General features: G+C 41.0%; 1 protein-coding gene across 3 annotated transcripts in view; it reads right to left on the bottom strand.

The window, feature by feature from the left end:
• LOC115228830 (mitogen-activated protein kinase kinase kinase 4) overlaps nt 1-25,966 on the bottom strand; it is a 183,196-nt gene that overhangs the window by 26,874 nt on the left and 130,356 nt on the right. For all 3 annotated transcript variants that reach the window (XM_029799305.2, XM_029799314.2, XM_029799320.2), the window contains 2 exons: nt 4,817-5,032; nt 136-206 (listed from right to left, as the gene is read on the bottom strand). In XM_029799305.2, coding sequence (XP_029655165.1) covers nt 136-206; nt 4,817-5,032 — 287 coding nt within the window. The remainder of the gene's footprint in view (nt 1-135; nt 207-4,816; nt 5,033-25,966) is intronic.

Genomic DNA, 25,966 nt, shown 5'->3' with positions numbered 1-25,966 from the left:
AAGTCTGATCACAAGGATTTGATAGAAGGCAAACCACAGTCATGAAGTTCAAACAAGGTGCTTATATAATATCCATAGTTTAAAATGTAAATTCAATAATCACAAGCAAAAATTAGCTGTTATATTGATACTAACCTCTTTCATTGCCATTAACTCTCCAGTGTCCACATTTACAGCAGTGTATACCTTGCCAAAAGTACCTTCTCCTAAGAAATGAATAAAAATATGACATCATAAGCTAATATGGAACAATGTTTAACAATATGATATTGTAAACTCAACCAGAATCATTGAGAAATAGATTAATTCATTTGCTGAGTACTTTCTAAAGGTCTACTTGTCAATCTAACACCAGAATTTCATAACAGATATGGAAATACACAGGCATGGCAAAATGGATGTTAAAATTGTTAGTGATGAGGTGAGAAGATATAATGAATATGCATGTGTGAGTATGCATTATATGTGTGTACATGAATATATGCATGTGTATATGTATGCATGTATACTATCAAGTATACATTTTTTGCCTTTTTGTTGTTAGCCTTCCATTTCTCTAACACCTGCACTATTCATACCTCTGTCAGATATCCCTCTCACATTCATCTCTTTTTTACTCTTGCAACTATCATACATCCTATCTCTCTTCATTCATCTCTTATCTTATGTCCTTTTATCACTTATTTGTCACCCATACCACAATCACTCTTGACACTATAGCTTATGCTACTATCACTTTCCCCTGTATTGCACATACCTTTATCCATACCTCCCTTAATATACTGACATCTATCATTCATTCTTAACCAAACTCTTAATATTCACTACCATCTTACCATCTTTACTACTAATCTCTCATTCTCATCATTTGTTTCCAACATTACATTCTTACTTCCCTTTTCCACCCATTCTGGATCTTCTGTTCTCTTCAGTTCTTCAACTGAGGACTCACTAATCTTATGAAGTACAAGACAATGTCACTCATGCTAGTAACTCCATTTATTGTAAACTCCATTTAGGACACTGTGTAAGGTGATTAATGAGTGAGTGTAATTGTGTGGTTGAGAGGCCCTCAAATATTGTTGAGAACATGACAACCTTAATAATGCTGATGCAACAACAAAATGAATTCAATACAATCTATAATGTGTGGGGTCAAAAGGATTCTTTAGTCTTTTTGAGGACAAGACAAACTTTCAGTGCTGGTGCTATGATAAAACGAATCCTATACACTGTGTAGTGGTCAGTGTTAGGAAGGGTACTCAGATACAGAAACAAAGCCAGAAATGAAACCGGAATAAGATGTGGTCTTCCAACACAATGAGAAACGCAATAACGCTGAATGTGAATTAACATGGAGTAGAGTGACAGTATGGAAAGTTTATGCAAAATATGATGATGATGAAGAGGATGATATGCTTGTATGTTTATACATTTACACACACACACACAAATATGTATGTATATACTAGCAGGAATGATAATACTTTTGCTAAGTGAACTTGAACAAGTACAAAACAAAAAGTGAAAGCTTAAAAATGATATTGGAACTGAAACTTAAAACAAAATGCTGTTTTTACTTTCATTAAAATAAAAACATACAGAATCATAAAAACATACAGAATCACTTTAGATTCTATTATAATCTAAACCTGTGCAATGAAAATTCTAAATAGAACTTCAAATATTTATTCCCTATAAAATATGATGTGGTGGATGATGGGATGGGGTTGAAGCATTCATATATGATGGAAATTAATGTCTTTCAAAATCAAAAAAATGTCCGTTAACTTCCTATTATGTTTTTCCAACAATAGTTGGTTAAGAATTTCACTTTGCAATTATGAAATGTCTTGATATTTGCAATTATATTGCTTCACAGTATCAGCAGTGCTTACATCAGAAAGGTCATCTGTTTGAAAACAAAGGGTTCATAAAAAAATTAAATTCTGTCAATTTAATCATATTTTGAAAATAAAATGTATTTTAATAAACACTGATTTAATAATCATTCAATGGGCCGTAACTGCTGAGGATATGCGTAAGTTCGCAAGAAATGAAGCCAGTATGCTCCGATGGATGTGTAATATCAGTGTTCATACTCGACAGAATGTAAGTACCTCGAGAGAAAAGTTGGACCTAAGAAGCATCAGTTGTGGTGTGCAAGAGAGACGTTTGCGCTGGTATGGTCATGTGGTGAGAATGGATGAATATAGTTGTGTGAAAAAGTGCCACACCCTGGCGGATGTGGGAACCTGTGGAAGAGGTAGACCAAGGAAAACCTGGGACGAGGTGGTGAAGCATGACCTTCGAACTTTAGGTCTCACCAAGGAAATGATTAGAGACCGAGACCTTTGGAAGTATGCTGTACATGAGAAGACCCGGCAGGACAAGTGAGACCATAACCCGTGGCCCCTACCTGGGATGTAGCCAGTCCACTTATGCATAGCTTTCCTTCTTGTGACACAAACCCTACTCGTGAAGACCTGTTGAGGCAAGTGAAAATCAAAATCGAAATCGATCAACATCAATGGAAATTGTAGCTGTGATACCAGTGCCGGTGGTACGTAAGAGAACCATCCGATCGTGGTTGTTGCCAGTGCCGCCCTGACTAGCCTTGTGCCGGTGGCATGTAAAAAGCACCATCCTATCGCGGCCGTTGCCAGCCTTGCCTGGCCCCCGTGCCGGTGGCACATAAAAAGCATCATCCGATCGTGGCCATTTGCTAGCCTCGTCTGGCACCTGTGCCGGTGGCACATAAAAAGCACCCACTACACTCACGGAGTGGTTGGCGTTAGGAAGGGCATCCAGCCGTAGAAACATTGCCAGATCAGACTGGGCCTGGTGCAGCCTTCTGGCTTCCCAGACCCCAGTTGAACCATCCCACCCATGCTAGCATGGAAAGCGGACGCTAAACGATGATGATGATGATGCGTGTATACATTTTTTTGGAAAACCCTGTATATATATATACATCACCAGACAAAGACCCTTTGGCTTGGAGAGGGACTGGTGCTGATGGTGGTGGCTTTGTGCTGGAATGCCAGTTGAGCAGTTGAAGTATAATAGAAGGATAGAGATAGGTGTCTTACTATAGAGAAGACACTTGGATACTCCAGCAGGAAACGTGATAAGAGGAAAGAGTGAAATAGATGGTGGTGGAGATGTATCAGAACATACCCATAGGGTACAGAGGAGATAGAGGAGAATGTTACATAAGAGTGTGAGGGGAGATGTTTAGAGATGGGGAAGAGATAACTGCAGCAAATGATGGTGGGTGAAAATGGAGTGGTTGGTGGGGCTATGGGAGATATGTGAAGGCATGACAATTGTGTGTGGGTAGGAACATGAGGGAGAGTAGAGGAGCATGCAACACATGATGAGCATAAGTGAGGGGGTGTTGGGAAGATGGGTTGTGGAATGAGTTTTGACTGGGTGCACACTGTGTATTTCAGGAAGGGTAGGGGTGCATGGTCTCGGTTTTATATAGCTTAAAGTGCCTTCTGAAGTACATCAAATCGCCAGTTGTCTTGGTCTCTTCTCATCTCCTCTGTGAAGCTCAACATCTGAGGATTATTTCTCACCACTTCATTCTATGTCTTTCTGAGTCTACCCCTTCCAAAATTTCCCTCCACCATTAGAGATCAGACTTCTTTATGCACCTGTCTTCATCCATATGCATCACATAACCAGTGCAGTCCTCTCTCTTTCATACTACATCTGATGCTTTTTATACCCTATTTTTCTCTCATCACATTTACACTTTATAATACATGTACACTGACATTGCACATCCAATGAAGTAAGTTGGCTTCACTTCTTTCAAGCCTTCACATGTCTTTGGTAGTGGCAGCCCATGTTTCACTGTCATGCAGCATAGCTATCCATACACAGACATCATACAAACTGCCTGTCACTCCGAGGAACAAGCCCTTTGTCACCAACAAAAGTAATAACTTATTGAACTTTGCCCAGCCATTTCTTTTTCTAGCAACTATGCTCTCAGAGCAACTTCCTTCACTTCTAATCTGGTTGTCTAGGTAATGGAAACTATCCATTACTTCTAAGGATATCCACTAAAGACATTTGTGGAAGTCTATTTCCAGTACATTTTTAGTGTTTATTGCACTTGCATATCTGCCACACACAAAGACTATCTTCTCTGTTATATATATATATATATATATATATATATATATATATATTATTAACTGTGAAAGCACAATTTCAGCACAAAGGCGAATAACAAAGACTGGCCATTCTCTTGAGGGCAGAAAATACTTCATCCCTCAACAACATCTGACAATCTACAAAGCTTAGGTGAGCTCCGCAATGGAGCATTGTTCCCACTTATGGGATGCTGCTGATGCTGCTCACACAGACATCTTTGACCTCATCAAAAGAAAGATTATTTATTTTGGGAAGTGGCTGGCTTTATCCCACCTCCATTTATGCACTTGTAACCATTCATTTCCTGTCTTCTCATCATCACCCTTGTATCTAATACCAGATCACACACACCACAACATTCAATTTTCCCTTTCCAGATAATAAGCCTTCTTGAATCTCCTTGTTCATGTCTTGCCAGCAACTATCAACATGGAACAGATTAGGCAGAACATAACTTGTATCACTGCAAAAGCAGGGGCACAGCTCTTTTTCTAGACTTAGCGTGAAAAATCAAAAGAATGGAAGTAACAGGGTAATGATGCTTGAGAGAGAGAGAGAGAGAGAGAGAGAGAGAGAGAGAGAGAGAGAGAGAGAGAGAGAGAGAGAGATCATATAGTATATAAGAGTGAAAAGAACAGAAACATACCTATCTTAATGCCTCTCTGCCATCTGAAATTCACTCGCCTCACTCGAATACGCAAATCCAAATCTGAAGTTTTGTTTGTGATATACCCAATAATATGTGATTTCTGTAACTTTTTATTCCGCTTGTTTTCAAGATTGTTGATAGACTGCAGAATATGGGCACTTCTGCTATGCCTGTCTTTTGCAGCTAATGTTGACAATGAATCAGAAGAACCAGCTAAAGAAAAAATAGATATAGATATAAATATGAACATACATAAAGATATAAAAAAACATACATAAAACTATTACTAATGTAAGGTTGGTTTTGTTTTCTGACTTCTAGATGAAGAACTGATAACGCATGTGAGTGTGTGTGTGTGTATAAATATATATATATATATATATATATATATATATATATATATATATATATATATATATGTATATATGTATGTATGTAAGACCGAGTTGCTTGAGAAGAAGACCCAGCAAGCCAAGTAAAACTGCAGTCATGGTAGATACCAGTATCACACAAATGGCACCCATGTTGGTGGCATGTAAAAGCAGCCATTACACTCCCAGTGGTTGGCATTAGAAAGCTGTAGAAGCTATGGCAAAACAGGCTGAAGTCTGGTGCAGCCTTCCAGCTTGCCAGCCTTGGTCAAACCATCCAACCCATGCCAGCATGGACACCAGACACTAAATGATGATGATGATGATAATATATATATAAATACATAGATGCAGGTGTGGCTGTGTGGTAAATAGCTTGCTTACCAACCACCTGGTTCCTGGTTCAGTCCCACTGCATGGCACCTTGGGCAAGAGTCTTCTTGGGCCAACCAAAGATTTGTGTGTGGATTTGGTAGATGGAAACTGAAAGAAGCTTGTTATATATATGTGCGTCTGTGTGTCTGTCTTTGTCTCCCATCATCACTTGACAATCGATGTTGGCGTGTTTATGTCCCTGTCACTTAGCAGTTCGGCAAAATAGACCGATAGAACAAGTACTAGGCTTACAAAGAATAAGTCCTGGGGCGATTTGCTTGACTAAAGGCGGTACTCCAGCATGGTCACAGTCAAATGACTGAAACAAATAAAAGAATATATATATATATATATATATATAGAAAATAGTAAAAAGTGAAAAAACTACAGAAGGCTTAAAGGTTAAAAAATATATATATTTGCATCAATATGTCTGAAGAATATTAAAAAATTTTTTTTCCTTACAATGACATAGTTTAGAAGAAAGACCGGTTTCGCGTTTAGCTTTTCAAATTTCTTATGTCGTAAGAAATTTGAAAAGCTAAACGCGAAACCGGTCTTTCTTCTAAACTATGTCATTGTAAGGAAAAAAAATTTTTTTATATTCTTCAGACATATTGATGCAAATATATATATTTTTTAACCTTTAAGCCTTCTGTAGTTTTTTCACTTTTTACTATTTTCTATATATTCAACCACGTGCTTTCACAAACCAACTTTCTTATCTATATCTATATATATATATATATATATATATATACCAGAATAGAAATATTATATTTCTAAATCTCTCAAAGAGAGATATGCAGTAACAGCATGATAAAGTGATGGCTTATAGCCAATATAATGTGGCAGTCCCAGGAAAGGGAGGAATGTTACTGTTATTTAGCCCCAAGAAACATCGTTTCTAGCTGTTATATGACACAAACTTTCTCTGTCCTTATGTTTTCAAACAGGGAAGATTAGCACCTCCACTCAGCAAAATCCAGCATCCATTGACTAGTTTCAGAGTTATTGCCCTTTATCAGTGTGGAGTAGCCTGGCCTTGCTAGATGTCACTGCTAATTCGAAGTGAAAAACATTCACTAATCTATAAAAATAGAAATATTACATTTCTAAATCTCTCAGAAAAAGATATACAGTAACAGCACAATCAAGTGATGGCTTGTTGCCAACATAATGTGCAAGTTCCAGGAAATCAGCAGTAAATAGCTTCTGTTAGTTGGTAAGCAACTTAGCAGTGGAGGAGGAAGAACAGAAAGTGTAGTTGCTAGAATAAGAATGGGCTAGACAAATTTCAGAGAGTGAATTTATGCTCTTCTTTGCTGTTATGTCTCATGAATGAACCTTTCTTTGGATCAAATAGTGACTGGTGAGAAGAAATGGACTCTCAATAAAAATGTCAAGCATCAAAGACAGTGGGTAGGGAAAGGAGAAACACCAGCACTCCAGGCTAAAGATGGTCTTCACCTATGTAAGGTGTTGTTCTCTATTTATATGAAAAGTTTAGTCCACTTTGAACTTTTAAACCCAAACTAAATGATAACAAAGGAAGTCTACTGCAAGTAGCTTGAATGGCTTAAGTCAGTACTAGAAGAAAAACGACCGTTTTTGGTTACAAGATGAAAGGTGTTCTTCCATCAGGATAATGCTTGACCACATACAGTGAGGATGACATTCTAAAGACTGGAGCAGTTTGAATGGGAAAATGATGCCCCACCCACCATATTAGCTGGACATTGTCCCATCTGATTATTGTTTATTCCAGTTTTCAAAATAAAAGAAGTATTAAAAAAACCCACATTTTGGGGATGACCCAATACATACATACATATACATATATATATATATATATATATATTATATATATATATATGTAAGTATGTATGTATGTATGTATGTTTGTGCTGGTATGGTCATGTACTACGGAGGGATGAGGAGAGATGTGTGAAGAAGTTCCACTCCCAAACAGTTGAAGAAATCCAGAGTAGAGGTAGACCCAGGAAGATATGGGATGAGGTGGTCAAGCATGACCTTCGAACGTTGGGCCTCACAAAGGCAATGACAAAAGACCAAGACCTCTGGAGATATGCTGTGACTGCGAAGACCCAACAAATAAAGTGAGTTCACGGCTGTATCCTACACCAGTTTCACATAACCAGCCCCAGCCCAAGCCCATTCAAAAGTACCTTGGATCATAGGACGACCGGCTGTGCTTATTTTGGATCATAGGGTGACCCACTGTGCTTGAGGAGACCTATTGAGTCAAGTACATCAACATCAAAATAAAAATCAAATGGAAATTGTAGTTGTGATACCCATGCTGGTGGCACATAAAAAGCACCATCCAAATGTGACTGATGCCAGCGCTACCTTGACTGGCTTCCAGCTGGTGGCACATAAAAAGCACCAACCGATCATGGCTGTTGCCAGCCTCCTCTGGCCCCTGTGCTGGTGGCACGTAAAAAGCACCCACTACACTCATGGAGTGGTTGGCGTTAGGAAGGGCATCCAGCTGTAGAAGCACTGCCAGATCAGACTAGAGCCTGGTGCAGCCTCCTGGCTTCCCCAACCCTGGTTGAACTGTCCAACCTATGCTAGGATGGAAAGCAGACATTAAATGATGATTATAATGATATATATATATATAATATATATATGTATATATATATATATATATATATATATATATATATATATATATATATAAAGAAACCGAATAAAATGAAAAATAATATCTACTTAATGAATAAAAATAATTTTAGTAGTTTCAACAGCAATAAGTAGATACAAATAAGATAAAATGGCTTATAATCCCATATGCCATACAAATAAAAACTAATTTGGTGAAATGTATTTATAGGCTAATTAATAAGCATTTCAATATAAATAATATTATGAAATTATTAACAATAAAAAAATAGATAGGATATAGTTTAGCTCATAACTTAGCTAATATTATAGCTTCTGTAAATAAAAAAAATTAGATTTATTTTATTCAAATAGAGAGTGTTAATAATAACTCCCCTAATATACTAGGTATTTCATTAATAAGCATAATATTATTAAGAATGATCAGAAACCAGTTTCATCTAAAGCCTCTTCCTAAACCAATATAAATGATCATTCTTATAAAACATGTGATTGTAAAAATATAGATAGCAGTATGGTTAAAGATTTATATAAATTAAAAAATGTAGTATATCAATGTAAAGTTACCACAGAAATTAATAATAGATATATTTAAATTGGATCAACTAAAAACGAAATGAAGAAGTATCTTTCAACACACTTATATACATTTTGGAATAAGAAAAGACAAAATTCAATGCGTCTAAGTAAATTCATTTGGGAACTTAAGATAGAAAAATTAATTTTAATCTCGAATGGGATAACTTGGTGACTGCACCTAGTTACAATATAAGTAATAGGAAGTGCCATCTTTGTTTGAATGAGAAATTATTTATCTGCATAGCGACATTTCCTTTACTTAACCTGAAGTTCTTGCCTACATAAAAACAAATATGTATTTACTAGATATAAATGATTTTTTTTTTATTAGAGCTATAATTCATAGACATTTTGATACCTCATAATAGATATCTTTAACTATTGTAAAGTAAATTAACAACTCTTATAATAATAATTAAAATTATAAATAGAATTTAATGTTTCCCCATTCTAATGATATGAATATAAAAACAGGAACTTAATGATGATGTATCTCGGTCCTGTACATATAGCTGTATATATGTATATATGTGTGTGTATGTATATATACATGTGTGTGTGTGGATGAATGTCTATCTGTGGGGATATATGTATATATTTTTTCTTAGATTTTTATTTTAGATATTTCTTTATATATGGGAAGAGGTATACATCTATATATGTGAAAGTCTTTGTGTAGATATGGCAGTGTATATATATCTGAATGGATATGTATCTAGGTATATATATATAAGTGAGTATATATATTTTAGTCTAGCTGTATGGGTGTGTATGTATGTATGTATATATATATATGTGTGTGTGTGTGTGTGTGTGTGTGTATGTGTGTGTGCTTATGTAGATACATATGTGTAGCTGTGTGGATGTATAGCTGTGTATGGATATGTATATGAGTGTGTGGATGTGTATGTAGATATATACATGTATATGGGTATGTATGTATATATGTGTGTATGTGTATGTATGGTATATGTATATATGTGTGTGTGTGTGTATGTATATATATAATGCACAAACATAGCTACCCATAATATGTATATATAAGTAGATATAGAGTATTTATCATGTATAATTGATTGTTGGGCTTGATGTTCATATTTGGGGCATTTTGTTTATATTGATATTACTTTGATTTGAAGTGTCTATAGACTTTATTTTTATGTTTATATAAAGTCAGCTTTGTTTTAGTTTTGTTTATATATATATATCGATATGTATATATATATGCAAGTGAATGAATAATGAGCTATATATAAAGACATAGCGTATTTATTTCATTTAAAATATATAAATATAATATAGAAAAAGGAAAGGTTCAAGGAAGGGAAGATGGAGAAAGAAAATCGTCAATGATAGACGTGCAGTCACATATTGAAATGCACTGGTGTATATATATATATATATATATATATATATAGGGAGAATTCACGAAAAAAACATAAGACGAAGACAGGTGGTGTAGAAAACAAAGAGATGTATTAGTATAATGCTCAGGAATTGAAAAAGTCTTTAACATTTCGATCCTACGCTCTTCCACAGAAAGGAACACAGAAAGAAACAAGGAGAGAAAAAAAATGTGTGTAGTGGCTACCGATCTATCATGGTGAATGCCGGACAGAAGGGTCACACAGGATATATATATATGTGTGTTTGCAACACTAACTTCAGGAAACCTACCAGCCACCTAGTCACCTACCGACTGGGCCGACATACCAGCCAAATTGACTACACCCTTGCTAGGAAAAGGGAAAGATGGCTGTTTATAAATGCCAAAACCTTCCCAGGCGAAGAATGTACCCCACAACATAGACTGGTAGTTAGCAGGGAACTGTATCAGACTACCAAAAGAGAAGCTAGGAGACAGGTTTATTTAGCCAGAAGGGAAGCAGATAAGGAAAAATTTGCCAATGTTCTGCGCTGTGAGGACCAAAGACTTGAGGTATTCCGTGTTGCAAGACAGTGTGAGAGAGAGAATCGTGATGTGGTAGGAGAGAAATGTGTTCGCATGGATGATGGCTCACTTATGCTGAATGAGGATGCAAAGAGAGAGGTTTGGAGACACCATTATGAGAGGCTGTTAAATAAGGAAAATGAATGGCATAAAGAGAGTCTGAGGAATGTCGACCCAACAAAGGGACCAGCTATCCGAGTTGACAGTTCCTTAGTAGTTAAGGCAATTAGAAGCATGAAGACAGGGAAAGCCCCAGGCCAATCAGGAATTACTGCAGAGATGCTCAAAATATCTGGTAGTGTCGGCTATAGCCTAGTCACCCGTATAGTTAACCAGGTGATACACAAAGGAGTCATACCCAATGACTGGTGTAGCAGCATAATAGCCAACTGCTACAAAGGTAAAGGTGATGCTTTAGATACAAATAATTACAGAGGTATCAAGCTGTTGGATCAGGTAATGAAGGTTACGGAGAGGGTCATAGCCCAACTGATTAGGGAGAGAGTCAGCTTGGATGAGATACAGTTTGGTTTCGTGCCAGGGAAAAGCACCACTGATGCCATATTTCTGGTGAGACAGCTGCAAGAGAACTACCTAGCCAAAGATAAGCCTCTGTACCTGGCTTTCGTTGACATGGAGAAAGTCTTTACCAGGGTCCCCCAATCACTCTGGCAATGATCACGCTTGGATGGTGCTCTTAGCGCTCCACTAGCGTGGATGCTAGTCATTGAATTTGATTTCGATTTCACTTGCCTCAACAGGTCTTCACAAGCAGTGTTTAGTGTCCAATGAAGGAAAGGTACCATTAATATATATATATTTATATTTATATATACATATATACACATATTTACATGTGTATGTGTGTAAGTATGTATATGTATATGTGTATGCATATATAGATGTGTGTGTATATATATACTAGCAGAATTGCCCGGCGTTGCTCGGGGCTGAATTGCTTGAAAGTACTGTTAATGATTGCACTGAATTATGATGATTATTCAGGCAAATATTGATATAAGTTTACGGTGGGAGATAAGGACTTAACGATCAAACGTGTGCCATTGCATTGTTTTGGGGGAACCAAATTTCTGATGAGCATTATAGGGGCACCAACTTTAAGTTTAAGAAAGTGTGGTGGTAGTCCAGGGTGCTCAAAGGAATTGAGTACCTCTATTGGATAGTTGATGACGTCCTCTGGGTCAGGAGTTGTATCAATAGACTGATATACATAGACTTCCCCAGGAACGAGTTTTAGCATTTCATCATTAATATGGTGAACAGTTTTATTCCTCGGGGCCAGTATAGCCTTTTTGCCAATCCAATCCATATTCTGATAATTAGCTTGTAGATCTGGGAACACTGCATCTCTGAGATCAGAAGGTGTCTTAACAATGGTACAAATGGAATCGATGACAATATTACCATTTTCATCCCCTGGTATTTTGCCTTCGCCAAGTGCAAGGAGGGTGTGAGGAAATGCTGCTGATGTGATATTATGTCGCATATGAGCACGCATATTGGTGTGAAGTTTGAGAGTTACTTCCCTTTATTAAAAAAAATATGCATTAAAATGGAAAAAAATGATGGTAAATTATTTGTAAAATCATAGACTCATCGTAGATGCGCGCTAATACCCAGAAGGGCTCGATATGAATCACGACTATAAGATACCCGGTTTTGGTTAAACTGCATCGCAAAATGTGGGAGTAGTTAGGAATGTAAATCGGAGTAGACAGACACACAACCTTTCTTTTATATATAAATATTTTCGTCCTAAAAAACTTTGTATGGATTGAATGGTTACCTCTATGGAAATATATACACACACGTTATACATACATGTGTGCATAGATGAATATATAAATACATTTATATATCTATATACACTTTTGGGCGATCTTTGTGCTACTTGTATATACTTTAGATCTTATATTCGTCCTAAAAAACTTTGTATGGAGTGAAAGGTTACCTCTATGGAAATATATACACACACATTATACATACATCTGTGTATAGATGAATATATAAATACATTTAAATATCTATATACACTTTTGGGCGATCTTTCTGCTACTTGGATATAGGTCTTATATTCGTCCTAAAAAACTTTCCTGTCACACACTCACGCACGCACACACACGCACTCTCACACACGCACACACACACACACACACACACTCACACACACGCACGTTAGCTTACAATTTTATTTATATATTTGCGTGTCTATGTGTGTAAAGAGGAAGTGGGAGGCAGAGTGAAAGAGTCACTCACTACAGAAAGTGAATCACTTTCACTTTATTCGTTGCACACTGTGTGTGTGCGTTTGCGTGTGCTGTATCCCACACTAAGAGAAGCATTTGACTCATACACCACAATGTGAGTTTTCTCTGAATTTTGCTTAATTGGGGTTGAAATTTTAAAAAGTGGACCTGGCACGACCCGATGCATTCTACTCTTAAAAATGCTAGGTAAATTGTAATTGAAGAAATCCTATATTGTAGATTTCTATAAGATACAAAGGGAAGCAGATAAAATCTGCCTTTTATAATAAGATATATATATATATATATATATATATATATATATATGTTTATATATATGCGCATATATTATTCAAATCAATATGTGACTATTTATTTATTTATTTACACTTGTATGTGTATGTGTATATATATATGTATCTAATAATGTGTTTATTCTTAATATCCATCTGACTATTATTATTATTTAATTATTTATCTTAAATTACTAACCAATTTTATACATCATTATCAATATCTTCACACCAGTTAAAAACTTACTTGATTCCCTCTCCTCCCACATATTTTTGAAATGTTACTGAACAAAATTAAACACAAATAATTGTATATGCGTATGAGAGACTGGGGGTATATGCATATATATGTGTGTGTACTTATGTGTGCATGTATATATATATCATCATCATCATTTAATGTCCGTTTTCCATGCTAGCTTGGGTTGGACGGTTCGACCGGGGTCTGGTAAGCCATGGAGGCTGCACCAGGCTCCAGTCTGGTTTGGCAGTGTTTATACAGCTGGATGCCCTTCCTAACACCAACCACTCTGTGAGTGTAGTGGGTGCTTTTACATGCCACCAGCATAGGGGCCAGAGCTGGCTGGCAAACGGCCACAATCAATTGGTGATTTTACGTGTTACCGACACAGACACCAGTCAGGCAGTGCTGGCATCTGCCACATTCGGACAGTGCTTTTTACGTGTCACCAGCACAGGTGTCTTAACTACAATTTCCATTTGATTTTTATTTTGATATTGGTATTGACTACTTGACTCAATAGGTCTCCTTGAGAACAGCGGGTCACTCTACGATCCAAGGTTAGCACAGTAGGCCATCCTGCGAGCCATGAACTCACTTCATTTGTCGGGTCTTCACAGTCACAGCATATCTCAGGGGTCTCAGTCTTCGTCATTTCCTCTGTGAGGCTGTACGTGCCACCGGCATGGATATCACAACTACAATATCCATATGATTTTTATTTTGATGTTGATGAACTTGACACAATAGGTCTCCTCAAGTGCAGCAGGCAGTCCTGCAAGCCATGAACTCACTTCATTTGTTGGGTCTTCGAAGTTACCGCATATCTCCAGAAGTCTCAGTCTTTCGTCATAGCCTCTGTGAGGCTCAACGTACGAAGGTCATGCTTGACCACTTTGTCCCATGTCTTCCTGTGTCTACCTCTACCCCGGATTCCTTCAACAGTTTGGGAGTGGCACTTCTTCATACATCTCTCCTCATCCGTCCATAGTACATGATCATACCAACGCAATCGTCTCTCCTGCATACTGCATCCAATGCTTCTAATGCCCAACACTCTGTCATGCATAGACACTGACATTACACATCCAGTGGATCATGCTAGCTACATTTCTTTCAAGCCTACGCATGTCCTCTGCAGTCATAGCCCATGCTTCACGGCAGTGAAGCATGGGAGTTTGCACAGATACGTCTTACAATCTACCTTTCACTCTGCGCAAGAAACCCTTTGTATATATATATATATATATATATATATATATATATATATATATATATATACTTACATTATGACCCGTCATTGCCAGGTCATAGTGCTAGTGCATGTATATATGTGTATATATATGTGTACATATTACATGTACATCTATATATATACATCTACACATAAAATACAAAATACAAAGTTATATCTTGATATCGCTAGTGATAACAATACTCAAAATATATAACAGACTGGAATTGTAAGCCTGTCTCTTGCAATTTCGATCAATTGTATCTTGTCCTCCCTCTTGTATAGAAGTGTGGCTACAATCCAGCCTACCTCAACTTCGGGGGGGGGGGGGGCATTTAAAATTTTTATCCGGCACATCCTACGTCCCAGATATGAAAGTAAAAATAAAATATTTCCACTTTGCAAGTTCGAGTCGAGTACTCCCTTGCACGCTGTGTTGACTCGAACCTTGATTCTATTGTGACGGATTTACCACCTCTGGTTAGATATCTTTCATAGTCGCACCAAGACACTTTTCGATGGTGCTTTCCTCCAGGTTGTTTTATTATTACCCACAAGGGGCGAACATAGATGGGACAATACAATCTGATGATGGGGTCAGATACATGATATGGGTTTTACAAAAAAGCGAATTTTAAAAATTTACAGAAAATTTACAAAAATAGACAGAAATCGAATGTTGGAACAGACAGGAAGACATTACGGATGGAGTGGGTGCGGGTTTAGCTCAGACCCCACGAGCCCCGCCTCCCCACTGATACTTTTGGTTTCGTTTGGTTTTACATTTATGTTGTATCATTCACTCGCAACTTTCGTGCTACATCTTTCCATCGTTCTTCATACACTCTCTTAGTCAGGCATATTCTCTCCAGCCCTATCTTCCTTTTCAGGTGGAAGATGAAATAATTCATCAAACCAGGGCCGGAGATGAACTTGCCTGACTGTAAACCTTTCATTCTCATCTTCCATATCACCTCTTTCGCAATTGCTACTACAACGAGAAAACGAAACTTACCTTCATTCACGAGGAAATCCAGTGGGTCAATTTTTGTAATCGACTCAGTCGACAGCTGTACTCTTCGTGTACTTGACAACAGCTGTTCGGCATAAACCCACACCTCAAACACGTCCGGACAATGAACAATAGCGTGCGGGATGGTTTCCCTATCCCGCCCGCATCTTGGACATATCGGACTGTCTTGGCCACCGTGCCTTGCGAGTTTATCCCGAACAGGTAGAGCTCCTCTGTAGCATTACCATGCCAGAGACTTCTGGAAGTTGTCCAGTGTCTTCGGCTTGAACGTACGTCGGAACAGACTGGCCAGCTGATTATCGTCGAGACCCAGGGTTTCCCCCAAGGTATCTTCACATTCCGCCTCTACCAACCCTCTATAGAAGAATGTGGTGGAACTCCCACCGCAGGCGTTGCCCGAGCGACGGAATAGCAGGAGAGCCTTGCAACACTCCGTGTACCAAGTGCAAAGTTTCGATCTACGATTCAGCCAGGTTTCCCATCCACCGAAACTAGTGAACTTGAGAAACATCAGTTTTGCTAGCGGAGACCACACCCGTTCACCATCCAGGTAGAGCCACAGATGTCTTAACCTCAGCGCATGTCTGCGCATCATCAGCCAAGGCATCCCTAGCCCACCCTTTAACGGTTGTTGACAGCAAGTAGAGCGTTTCACAAGTGGTTTCCCGCCCTTCCACAAGAAGTAGAAGAGCTGTCTTTCCAACTTGATCAACCACGAATCAGGGCAAGGAACGACGGAAAGGCGGTAGGTGATGACCGATGCGATAAACACATTGGCCACCTCCGCCCTCCCTTTCAGAGATAGCCACGGCCAAGACCAGGTCTTGGTTACTGCAGCCACCCTGCTCGATACCTCGTCCCAATTCTTCTCTATTTGGAGGTCTGGACCGAACCAGACCCCTAGCAATTTAATCGGACCCTCCGTCCAATGTCCCGAGACGCTGTCAGGAGGCATCGACTTGCCTCTCCAGGTGCCGAGTTGCAAGCCGACTGACTTTTCGCGATTAACTTTTGCTCCTGTCACCGTCTCGTAAACCTCTATGGCCTTGCCTACTTTACATAGGTGGTCCATTTCGGTTACGATGATGGTGATGTCATCCGCGTACGCTGACACCGATTTTCCACTACCTGGCTGTCTCAGGATGCCGCTCCGTTTTCGCAGTAATGGCTCAAGAGCCATCACATACAAAAGCGGGGAGAGCGGACACCCTTGACGAACCAAGCGCTTGATTTTGAACGGCTTCGACAAGAAGCCGTTCACCCGAACTACCGAGTCAATGTTATCGTAAATTTGGATAATCCACCTGAGGAAGCCAAGGCTCAGCCCGAACTGTGCCAGGGCAGATACCAGGTAACGATGGTCGACCCTATCAAATGCTTTAGATTGGTCTAAATGGACCAGTGCCCCACCCTTGCCAGAATCACTATTAAACCCCTCTATAGTGTACCGCATAAGATGGAGATTATCCTGAATGGTTCTGCCAGGAACGGCACATGTCTGTGCCTCCCCGATCAGACCATCCGCGACACGTGCCAATCTTTTCGATAACACTTTGGCCAAAATCTTCAACTCTGTGTTTAGCAGAGTGATGGGCCTGAAATTATCAATGCATTCCCCCTTGTTCGGGTCCTTTCTGACGAGTGTCACTACTCCCCGGCGCACAGATCTGGGTATAAGCCCGTTCTGCTGCCAGTTCGCATAGACCTCCGCCAGTAGGTGCCCGAACAAGTCTGGCATACTCTTATATAACTCATAGGGTAAACCATCCAAACCCGGCGCCTTCCCGCGCCGCAGTCCGCCATTGCCTCAACCACCTCCTCAGGCGTGATTGGCTCTTCACAGCCCTCCGCATCTCGCCCCGATAAGCGCGGCAGCCCGTCGAGTAGGTCAGTAAAGGCCCTCCTCCTATCCAGTCCGCCGCACTCACCGAAAAGCTGAGCGAAGTGCTCCTGAAAGGCCTCACACATCTCCTCGGGCTCGTTTATCAATTCACCTTGTTGGTTCGTCAAAGATCGAATCGTGGCATCGTTACCATGCTGAGCTTCCACCACTCGGGCCCATCTCACGGCGTTGATTCCTTCACAACCCATATGGCGGATCCTAGCCCTGACAATGCAGCCCATGTGTTTGGCCTCGAGGTGCTGGTTTAACACCAGTCTCTTGGACGCCACCTGAGCCACAGAGCCAGTTTTCAAGGCTTCCTCTAATTCCTTAACTAGAGTAGTTTCCCTTCTAGCCTCTCTAGCCACTACTCCTATGCTATATCTAATTGACTCGAACTTGATGGCTCGTTTGAGGGCGTACCACCATTTGTTATTAATGATGGTACCAGATAGTGCCCTCTGAATTATATTCCTAATCCGGTCTTTGTACTCCTTAATCGCCAAAAGGGACGTATTAAGTTTCCAGTAACCGGATCCTCTATTTTTAACCTTATCTATGTCAAGCTTACAAGTGACTATTTTATGATCACTGTAGCTGATCGGGTAAAACTGTGGACACTTAGTTATTTTTCTGTCTACTTTTCTAATTAGTATTCTATCTAAATATGACCTGGAAGATCCGTCGCTGTTTGACCATGTCCACAATAGAGCGTTCGGAAATTCCAGCCTATAAGGATCTGCTAGCTCAAAGCGGCTTAGCAGTTCCATGAAGCCACTGTTACCTTTTCTATCTGAACGCGAGCCAACACAATCTACATCCGCTTTGCAAATTGTGTTAAAGTCTCCTAGCACAACTAATGAATGCGAAGTACCAAGAAAGTTTTCTAGTTCACGAAAATAATCACTTTGCCCTGTATGGTTGGGTGCGTAAATTGCAACCAGTCTGATAACTTTACCATTACTGAACGTCAAATCCATGACGACCAGCCTACCTTCTGGATCTGCAAAAATTAACTTTTTCTCAGAAACCCGGTTTCTTTTTATTAGGACCAACACCCCACTTCCGCCAGTAGGACTGCCAGGAGAGAAAAAACTCTCGTAGCCGTGAAACAGCGGGAGTAGACCTCTTGGCCCCTCTAACCAGGTTTCTGTAGCAACAATAACATCTAAATTACGTGACCTGATATCATGCAGGAAGCGACCTTGCTTCCAGCCTGCTCCCAGGCCGCGCACATTCAAACAACCAACATAAATGTAATCCATTACTTACCTTTATATCAGTGGTTCGGTTTTTTCTTTTTCTTCTTTGTTTATCTCTTTTTCTGGGCCTCGTGGGGGAGTCTGACGTAGGCCCTCGAATATATATGGAGATGTTAAATCCATTCTGAGCGGGCCTACGTCATGAAAGAATTCGGACTTTATCCGCCCGTAATCCTTCCGGCCTATTCTGTAAACTATATAGTCATTCTCTTTTCCTATTTTTTCCACTTTGGCCATAGCTGCCAACACGTTCCCGAGTCTGTTGTTTGATGCCTTAACGGCCATATATGAGTTCATTGATTCTCTTTTCTTCTTTTGGATCACTCTGGGAGGGGTGGTTTCCGTTTTTCTTTTTTTTCTGGTGATTTTTGACCACCCCTCCTCATTGCTCTTTTTTTCCTCTGCCGCTGGTTCTGCTGCCTCTGTCACCTCCACACCTTCAGTCGTCCCTTCTGGGCCGCCCGGCGCTGCTTCTGGTGACACTTCATCTTCTTTTTCACCTGGCTGAGGTGCTTCCTGCGGTTTGGGTTGGGGTTGGCATTCCGCCCTTACATGACCCTTCTTGCCGCAGCCGAAGCACCTCGGCTTTCTGCCCTCAATGAAAACTGTTATTCTATCGTCTTCACTTATTTTTAGGGTTTCTGGAATCTCCTCCAGTGTTTGAATTTCTGCCTGAATGGCTATTACTATCCGCTGCCCTTTCCAGAATTCCTCCTCCTCTACTGTGGCCTGGAGGATGTTTATTTTTTCCTCCAGGCCTACCATGACTGCTGCCACCAGACATTCGGCATCTGCCTCTGGCGGAATGTTATTCATCGTGATTTTCGATGTTCTTTTTCCTCTATACAAGGGGAGGAGAACAATGTTCTCCGCTTTTATTGGCTCCATCGACAGTTTTTTTGCTATCTCCTCTGTTGTGAAACGCACCTCTACTGTGCCGTATCTCTTTCCTCTGTTGATGTATGTGATCTTGTCCATTAATGGTTTTAAACAATTCTCGATTTTTTTTCCTCAATTTTTTGTATCATTTTGGTTGTCGTATTAAAGGTCTTATAGATTATTCTTCTTTTTTCGATTTCCTCATGTTTTTGGGCGTTTGAGACCACTGTCACTTCCGTGCCCTCTTTTGTAACACAGTCCACATATTTCTTTAAGTCTTCTACGTTTATTTTTTTGATTTTCTTACCAGCTACTTCTGAGAATTTTTTCGCTGGTGCTGGTGCTGGTGCAGGGGTTTCCTTTTTCTTTGGCGCCACCGCCTCTTTTTTCTTTGGCGACACCGCCTCTTTTTTCTTTGGCGACACCGCCGGAGATTCTTCTTCACTAGTCACGGGAAAATATGAGATGGGGGATTCCATCTCGAACAACTGGCTTAACAAGCCCTTGGTAAATCCCAGATAAATGATATTTTTTCCCCCATGGAGGGGGGAACACCACCACGAAGTCCTCGCACGAAGGCTGACTTCAACAGTTGTACAGCAATAAACAAAGCAGGTAGACACACAGTAGATTATAACGGAGAGAATAAATACGATGGCAAAATATAATAACTTACTATACACGCAAATTGCTTTCCTCCAGGTTGTTTTATTATTACCCACAAGGGGCGAACAAAGATGGGACAATACAATCTGATGATGGGGTCAGACACACGAATGGGTTTTTACAATAAATCGAATTAAAAAATTTTCATGAATTACAATAAATGGACAGAAATCAAATGATGGGACAGACCGGAAGACATTACGGGTGGAGTGGGTGCGGGTTTAGCTCGGACCCCACGAGCCCCGCCTCCCCACTGATACTATTGGTCGCGCTTGGTATTACATTTATGTTGTATCTTTCACTCGCAACTTTCGTGCTACATCCTTCCATCGTTCTTCATACACTCTCCTAGTCAGGCATATTCTCTCCAGCCCTATCTTCCTTTTCAGGTGAAAGATGAAATAATTCATCAAACCAGGGCCGGAGATGAACTTGCCTGACTGTAAACCTTTCATTCTCGTCTTCCATATCACCTCTTTCGCAATTGCTACTACAACGAGAAAACGAAACTTACCTTCATTCACGAGGAAATCCGGTGGGTCAATTTTTGTAATCGACTCAGTCGACAGCTGTACTCTTCGTGTACCTGACAACAGCTGTTCGGCATAAACCCACACCTCAGACACGTCCGGACAATGAACAATAGCGTGCGGGACAGTTTCCCTATCCCGCCCGCATCTTGGACATATCGGACTGTCTTGGCCACCGTGCCTTGCGAGTTTATCCCGAACAGGTAGAGCTCCTCTGTAGCATTGCCATGCCAGAGACTTCTGGAAGTTGTCCAGTGTCCTCGGCTCGAACGTACGTCGGAACAGACTGGCCAGCTGATTATCGTCGAGACCTAGGGTTTCCCCCAAGGTATCTTCACATTCCGCCTCTACCAACCCTCTATAGAAGAATGTGGTGGAACCCCCACCGCAGGCGTTGCCCGAGCGATGGAATAGCAGGAGAGCCTTGCGACACTCCATGTACCAAGTACCAAGTTTCGATCTACGATTCAGCCAGGTTTCCCATCCACCGAAACTAGTGAACTTGGGAAACATCAGTTTTGCTAGCGAAGACCACACCCGTTCACCATCCAGGTAGAGCCACAGATGTCTTAACCTCAGCGCATGTCTGCGCATCATCAGCCAAGGCATCCCTAGCCCACCCTTTAACGGTTGTTGACAGCAAGTAGAGCGTTTCACAAGTGGTTTCCCGCCCTTCCACAAGAAGTAGAAGAGCTGTCTTTCCAACTTGATCAACCACAAATCAGGGCAAGGAACGACGGAAAGGCGGTAGGTGATAACCGATGCGATAAACACATTGGCCACCTCCGCCCTCCCTTTCAGGGATAGCCACCGCCAAGACCAGGTCTTGGCTACTGCAGCCACCTTGCTCGTTACCTCGCCCCAATTCTTCTCTATTTGGAGGTCTGGACCGAACCAGACCCCTAGCAGTTTAATCGGACCCTCCGTCCAACGTCCCACGACGCTGTCAGGAGGCATCGACTTGCCTCTCCAGGTGCCGAGTTGCAAGCCGACTGACTTTTCGCGATTAACTTTTGCTCCTGTCACCGTCTCGTAAACCTCTATGGCCTTGCCTACTTTACATAGGTGGTCCATTTCGGTTACGATGATGGTGATGTCATCCGCGTACGCTGACACTGATTTTCCATTACCTGGCTGTCTCGGGATGCCGCTCAGTTTTCGCAGTAATGGCTCAAGAGCCATCACGTACAAAAGCGGGGAGAGCGGACACCCTTGACGAACCGAGCGTTTGATTTTGAACGGCTTCGACAAGAAGCCGTTCACCCAAACTACCGAGTCGATGTTATCATAAATTTGGATAATCCACCTGAGGAAGCCAAGGCTCAGCCCGAACTGTGCCAGGGCAGATACCAGGTAACGATGGTCGACCCTATCAAAAGCTTTAGATTGGTCTAAATGGACCAGTGCCCCACCCTTGCCAGAATCACTATTAAACCTCTCTATAGTGTACCGCATTAGATGGAGATTATCCTGAAAGGATCTGCCCGGAACGGCACATGTCTGTGCCTCTCCAATCAGACCATCCGCGACACGCGCCAATCTTTTCGATAACACTTTGGCCAAAATCTTCAACTCTGTGTTTAGCAGAGTGATGGGCCTGAAATTATCAATGCACTCCCCCTTGCTCGGGTCCTTTCTGACGAGAGTCACTACTCCCCGGCGCACAGATCTGGGTATAAGCCCGTTCTGCTGCCAGTTCGCATAGACCTCCGCCAGTAGGTGCCCGAACAAGTCTGGCATACTCTTATATAACTCATAGGGTAGACCATCCAAACCGGCGCCTTGCCCGCGCCGCAGTCCGCCATTGCCTCAACCACCTCCTCAGGCGTGATTGGCCCTTCACAGCCCTCTGCATCTCGCCCCGATAAGCGCGGCAGCCCGTCGAGTAGGTCCGTAAAGGCCCTCCTCCTATCCAGTCCGCCGCACTCACCGAAAAGCTGAGCGAAGTGCTCCTGAAAGGCCTCACACATCTCCTCGGGTTCGTTTATCAACTCACCTTGTTGGTTCGTCAAAGATCGAATCGTGGCATCGTTACCATGCCGAGCTTCCACCACTCGGGCCCATCTCACGGCGTTGATTCCTTCACATCCCATATGGCGGATTCTAGCCCTGACAATGCAGCCCATGTGTTTGGCCTCGAGGTGCTGGTTTAACACCAGTCTCTTGGACGCCACCTGAGCCGCAGAGCCAGTTTTCATGGCTTCCTCTAATTCCTTAACTAGAGTAGTTTCCCTTCTAGCCTCTCTAGCCACTACTCCTATGCTATATCTTATAGACTCAAACTTGATGGCTCGTTTGAGGGCGTACCACCATTTGTTATTAATGATGGTACCAGATAGTGCCCTCTGAATTATATTCCTAATCCGGTCTTTGTACTCCTTAATCGCCAAAAGGGACGTATTAAGTTTCCAGTAACCGGATCCTCTATTTTTAACCTTATCTATGTCAAGCTTACAAGTGACCATTTTATGATCACTGTAGCTGATCGGGTAAAACTGTGGACACTTAGCTATTTTACTGTCTACTTTTCTAATTAGTATTCTATCTAAATATGACCTGGAAGATCCGTCGCTGTTTGACCATGTCCACAATGGAGCGTTCGGAAATTCCAGCCTATAAGGATCTGCTAGCTCAAAGCGGCTTAGCAGTTCCATGAAGCCACTGTTGCCTTTTCTATCTGGACGCGAGCCAACACAATCTACATACGCTTTGCAAATTGTGTTAAAGTCTCCTAGCACCACTAATGAATGCGAAGTACCAAGAAAGTTTTCTAGTTCACGAAAATAATCACTTTGCCCTGTATGGTTGGGTGCGTAAATTGCAACCAGTCTGATAACTTTACCATTACTGAACGTCAAATCCATGACGACCAGCCTACCTTCTGGATCTGCAAAAATTAACTTTTTCTCAGAAACCCGGTTTCTTTTTATTAGGACCAACACCCCACTTCCGCCAGTAGGACTGCCAGGAGAGAAAAAACTCTCGTAGCCGTGAAACAGCGGGAGTAGACCTCTTGGCCCCACTAACCAGGTTTCTGTAGCAACAATAACATCTAAATTACGTGACCTGATATCATGCAGGAAGCGACCTTGCTTCCAGCCTGCTCCCAGGCCGCGCACATTCAAACAACCAACATAAATGTAATCCATTACTTACCTTATATCAGTGGTTCGGTTTTCTCTTGTTCTTCTAACTCTTTTTCTGGGCCTCGTGGGGGAGTCTGACGTAGGCCCTCGAATATATGTGGAGATGTCACATCCAATCTAAGTGGGCCTACGTCATGGAAGAATTCTGACTTTATCCGCCCGTAATCCTTCCAGCCTATTCTGTAAATTACAAAGTCGTTTATTTTCACTACCTTCTCCACTTTGGCCATGGCTGCCAACACGTTTCCGAGTCTGCTATTTGCTGCCTTTACGGCCATATACGAGTTCATTGACTCTTTTTTTTTTTTTTAAAATTACTCTGGGAGGGGTGGTTTCCGTTTTTCTTTTTTTTTTCCGGTAATTTTTGCCCACCCCTCCTCATTTATCTTTTCCTCGCTCTTTTTTTCCTCCGCCGCTGGTTCTGCTGTCACCGTCACCTCCACACCTTCAGTCTTCCCTTCTGGGCCGTCCGACGCTGCTTCTGGTGACACATTATCTTCTTTTTCTTTTGGCTTAGGTGCTTCCTGCGGTTTGGGTTGGGGTTGGCATTCCGCCCTTACATGACCCTTCTTGCCGCAGCCGAAGCACCTCGGCTTTCTGCCCTCCACGAAAACTGTTATTTTCTCGTCTTCACTAATCTTTACCATTTCTGGAATTTCTTCCAGTGTTTGCACCTCCGCCTGAATGGCTATCACTATTTTCTGCCCTTTCCAAAACTCCTCTTCCTCCACTGTGGCCTGGAGGATGTTTATTTTTTCCTCCAGACCTACCATCACTGCTGCCACCAGACATTCAGCATCTGCCTCTGGCGGTATGTTGTTCATTGAAATTTTCGACGTCCTTTTTCCTTTATACAATGGTAGTAAGACAATGTTTTCTGCTTTGATCGGCTCCATCGATAGTTTTTTCGCTATCTCCTCCGTAGTAAAACGCACCTCCACTGTGCCGTATCTTTTTCCTCTGTTTATATACGTTATTTTATCCATAAAAGGTTTTAGACAAAACTCTATTTTTTTTTCTTCGATTTTTTGGATCATTTTTGTCGTGTCGTAAGTTTTATATATTATTCTTTTTTTTTCTATATCGTCATGTTTTTGTATGTTTGTGGCCACAGTCACTTCTGTGCCTTCTTTTTTTACACAGTCTGCAAATTTTTCAAAATTTTCTATATTTATTGTTTTGATCTTTTTCCCAGCCACTTCAGCGAATTTTTTTGCTGGAGTTGATGCTGGTACTGGTTTTTCCATTTTCTTGGGCGACGCCGCCTCTTTTTTCTTCGGCGACAACGCCTCTTTTTTACTTGGCGACAACGCCTCTTTTTTTCTTGGCGACAACGCCGGGTATTCATCCTCGCTCGTCACGGGCGAATAAGAGATGGGGGACTCCATCTTGAACAAATGGCTTTAACAAGCCTTTGGTAAATCCAAATTAATTGTAGTTTTCCCCCACGGAGGGGGAACACCAACGCGAAGTCTTCGCACGAAGGCTGACTTCGTCAGTTAGACAACAATAGACAAAACAGGTAGACCAACAGTATATAATAACAGAGATAATAGTACGAGAGCAAAAATATATCAACTTACTAATAACGCAAAAAATTGCTTTCCTCCAGGTGTTCAAATCTTCTTTTTTCTCTACATTGTATACTTTATAGACAATAGTCTTTTCTTTAATTTAATTTTTTATTATCCATCTGGACTATTCCATTCCTGCACGTTAATTTTATTTTAAAATTATTTCCATTCATGTGAAACCACTTATTCAAGTTCAAGTCATTGATGCAATT

The sequence above is a fragment of the Octopus sinensis genome, linkage group LG2, assembly GCF_006345805.1.
Source record: "Octopus sinensis linkage group LG2, ASM634580v1, whole genome shotgun sequence".
NCBI lineage: Eukaryota > Metazoa > Mollusca > Cephalopoda > Octopoda > Octopodidae > Octopus > Octopus sinensis.
Note: the sequence above shows the minus strand (reverse complement) of the source record. Positions and strands in the feature narration are given on the sequence as shown.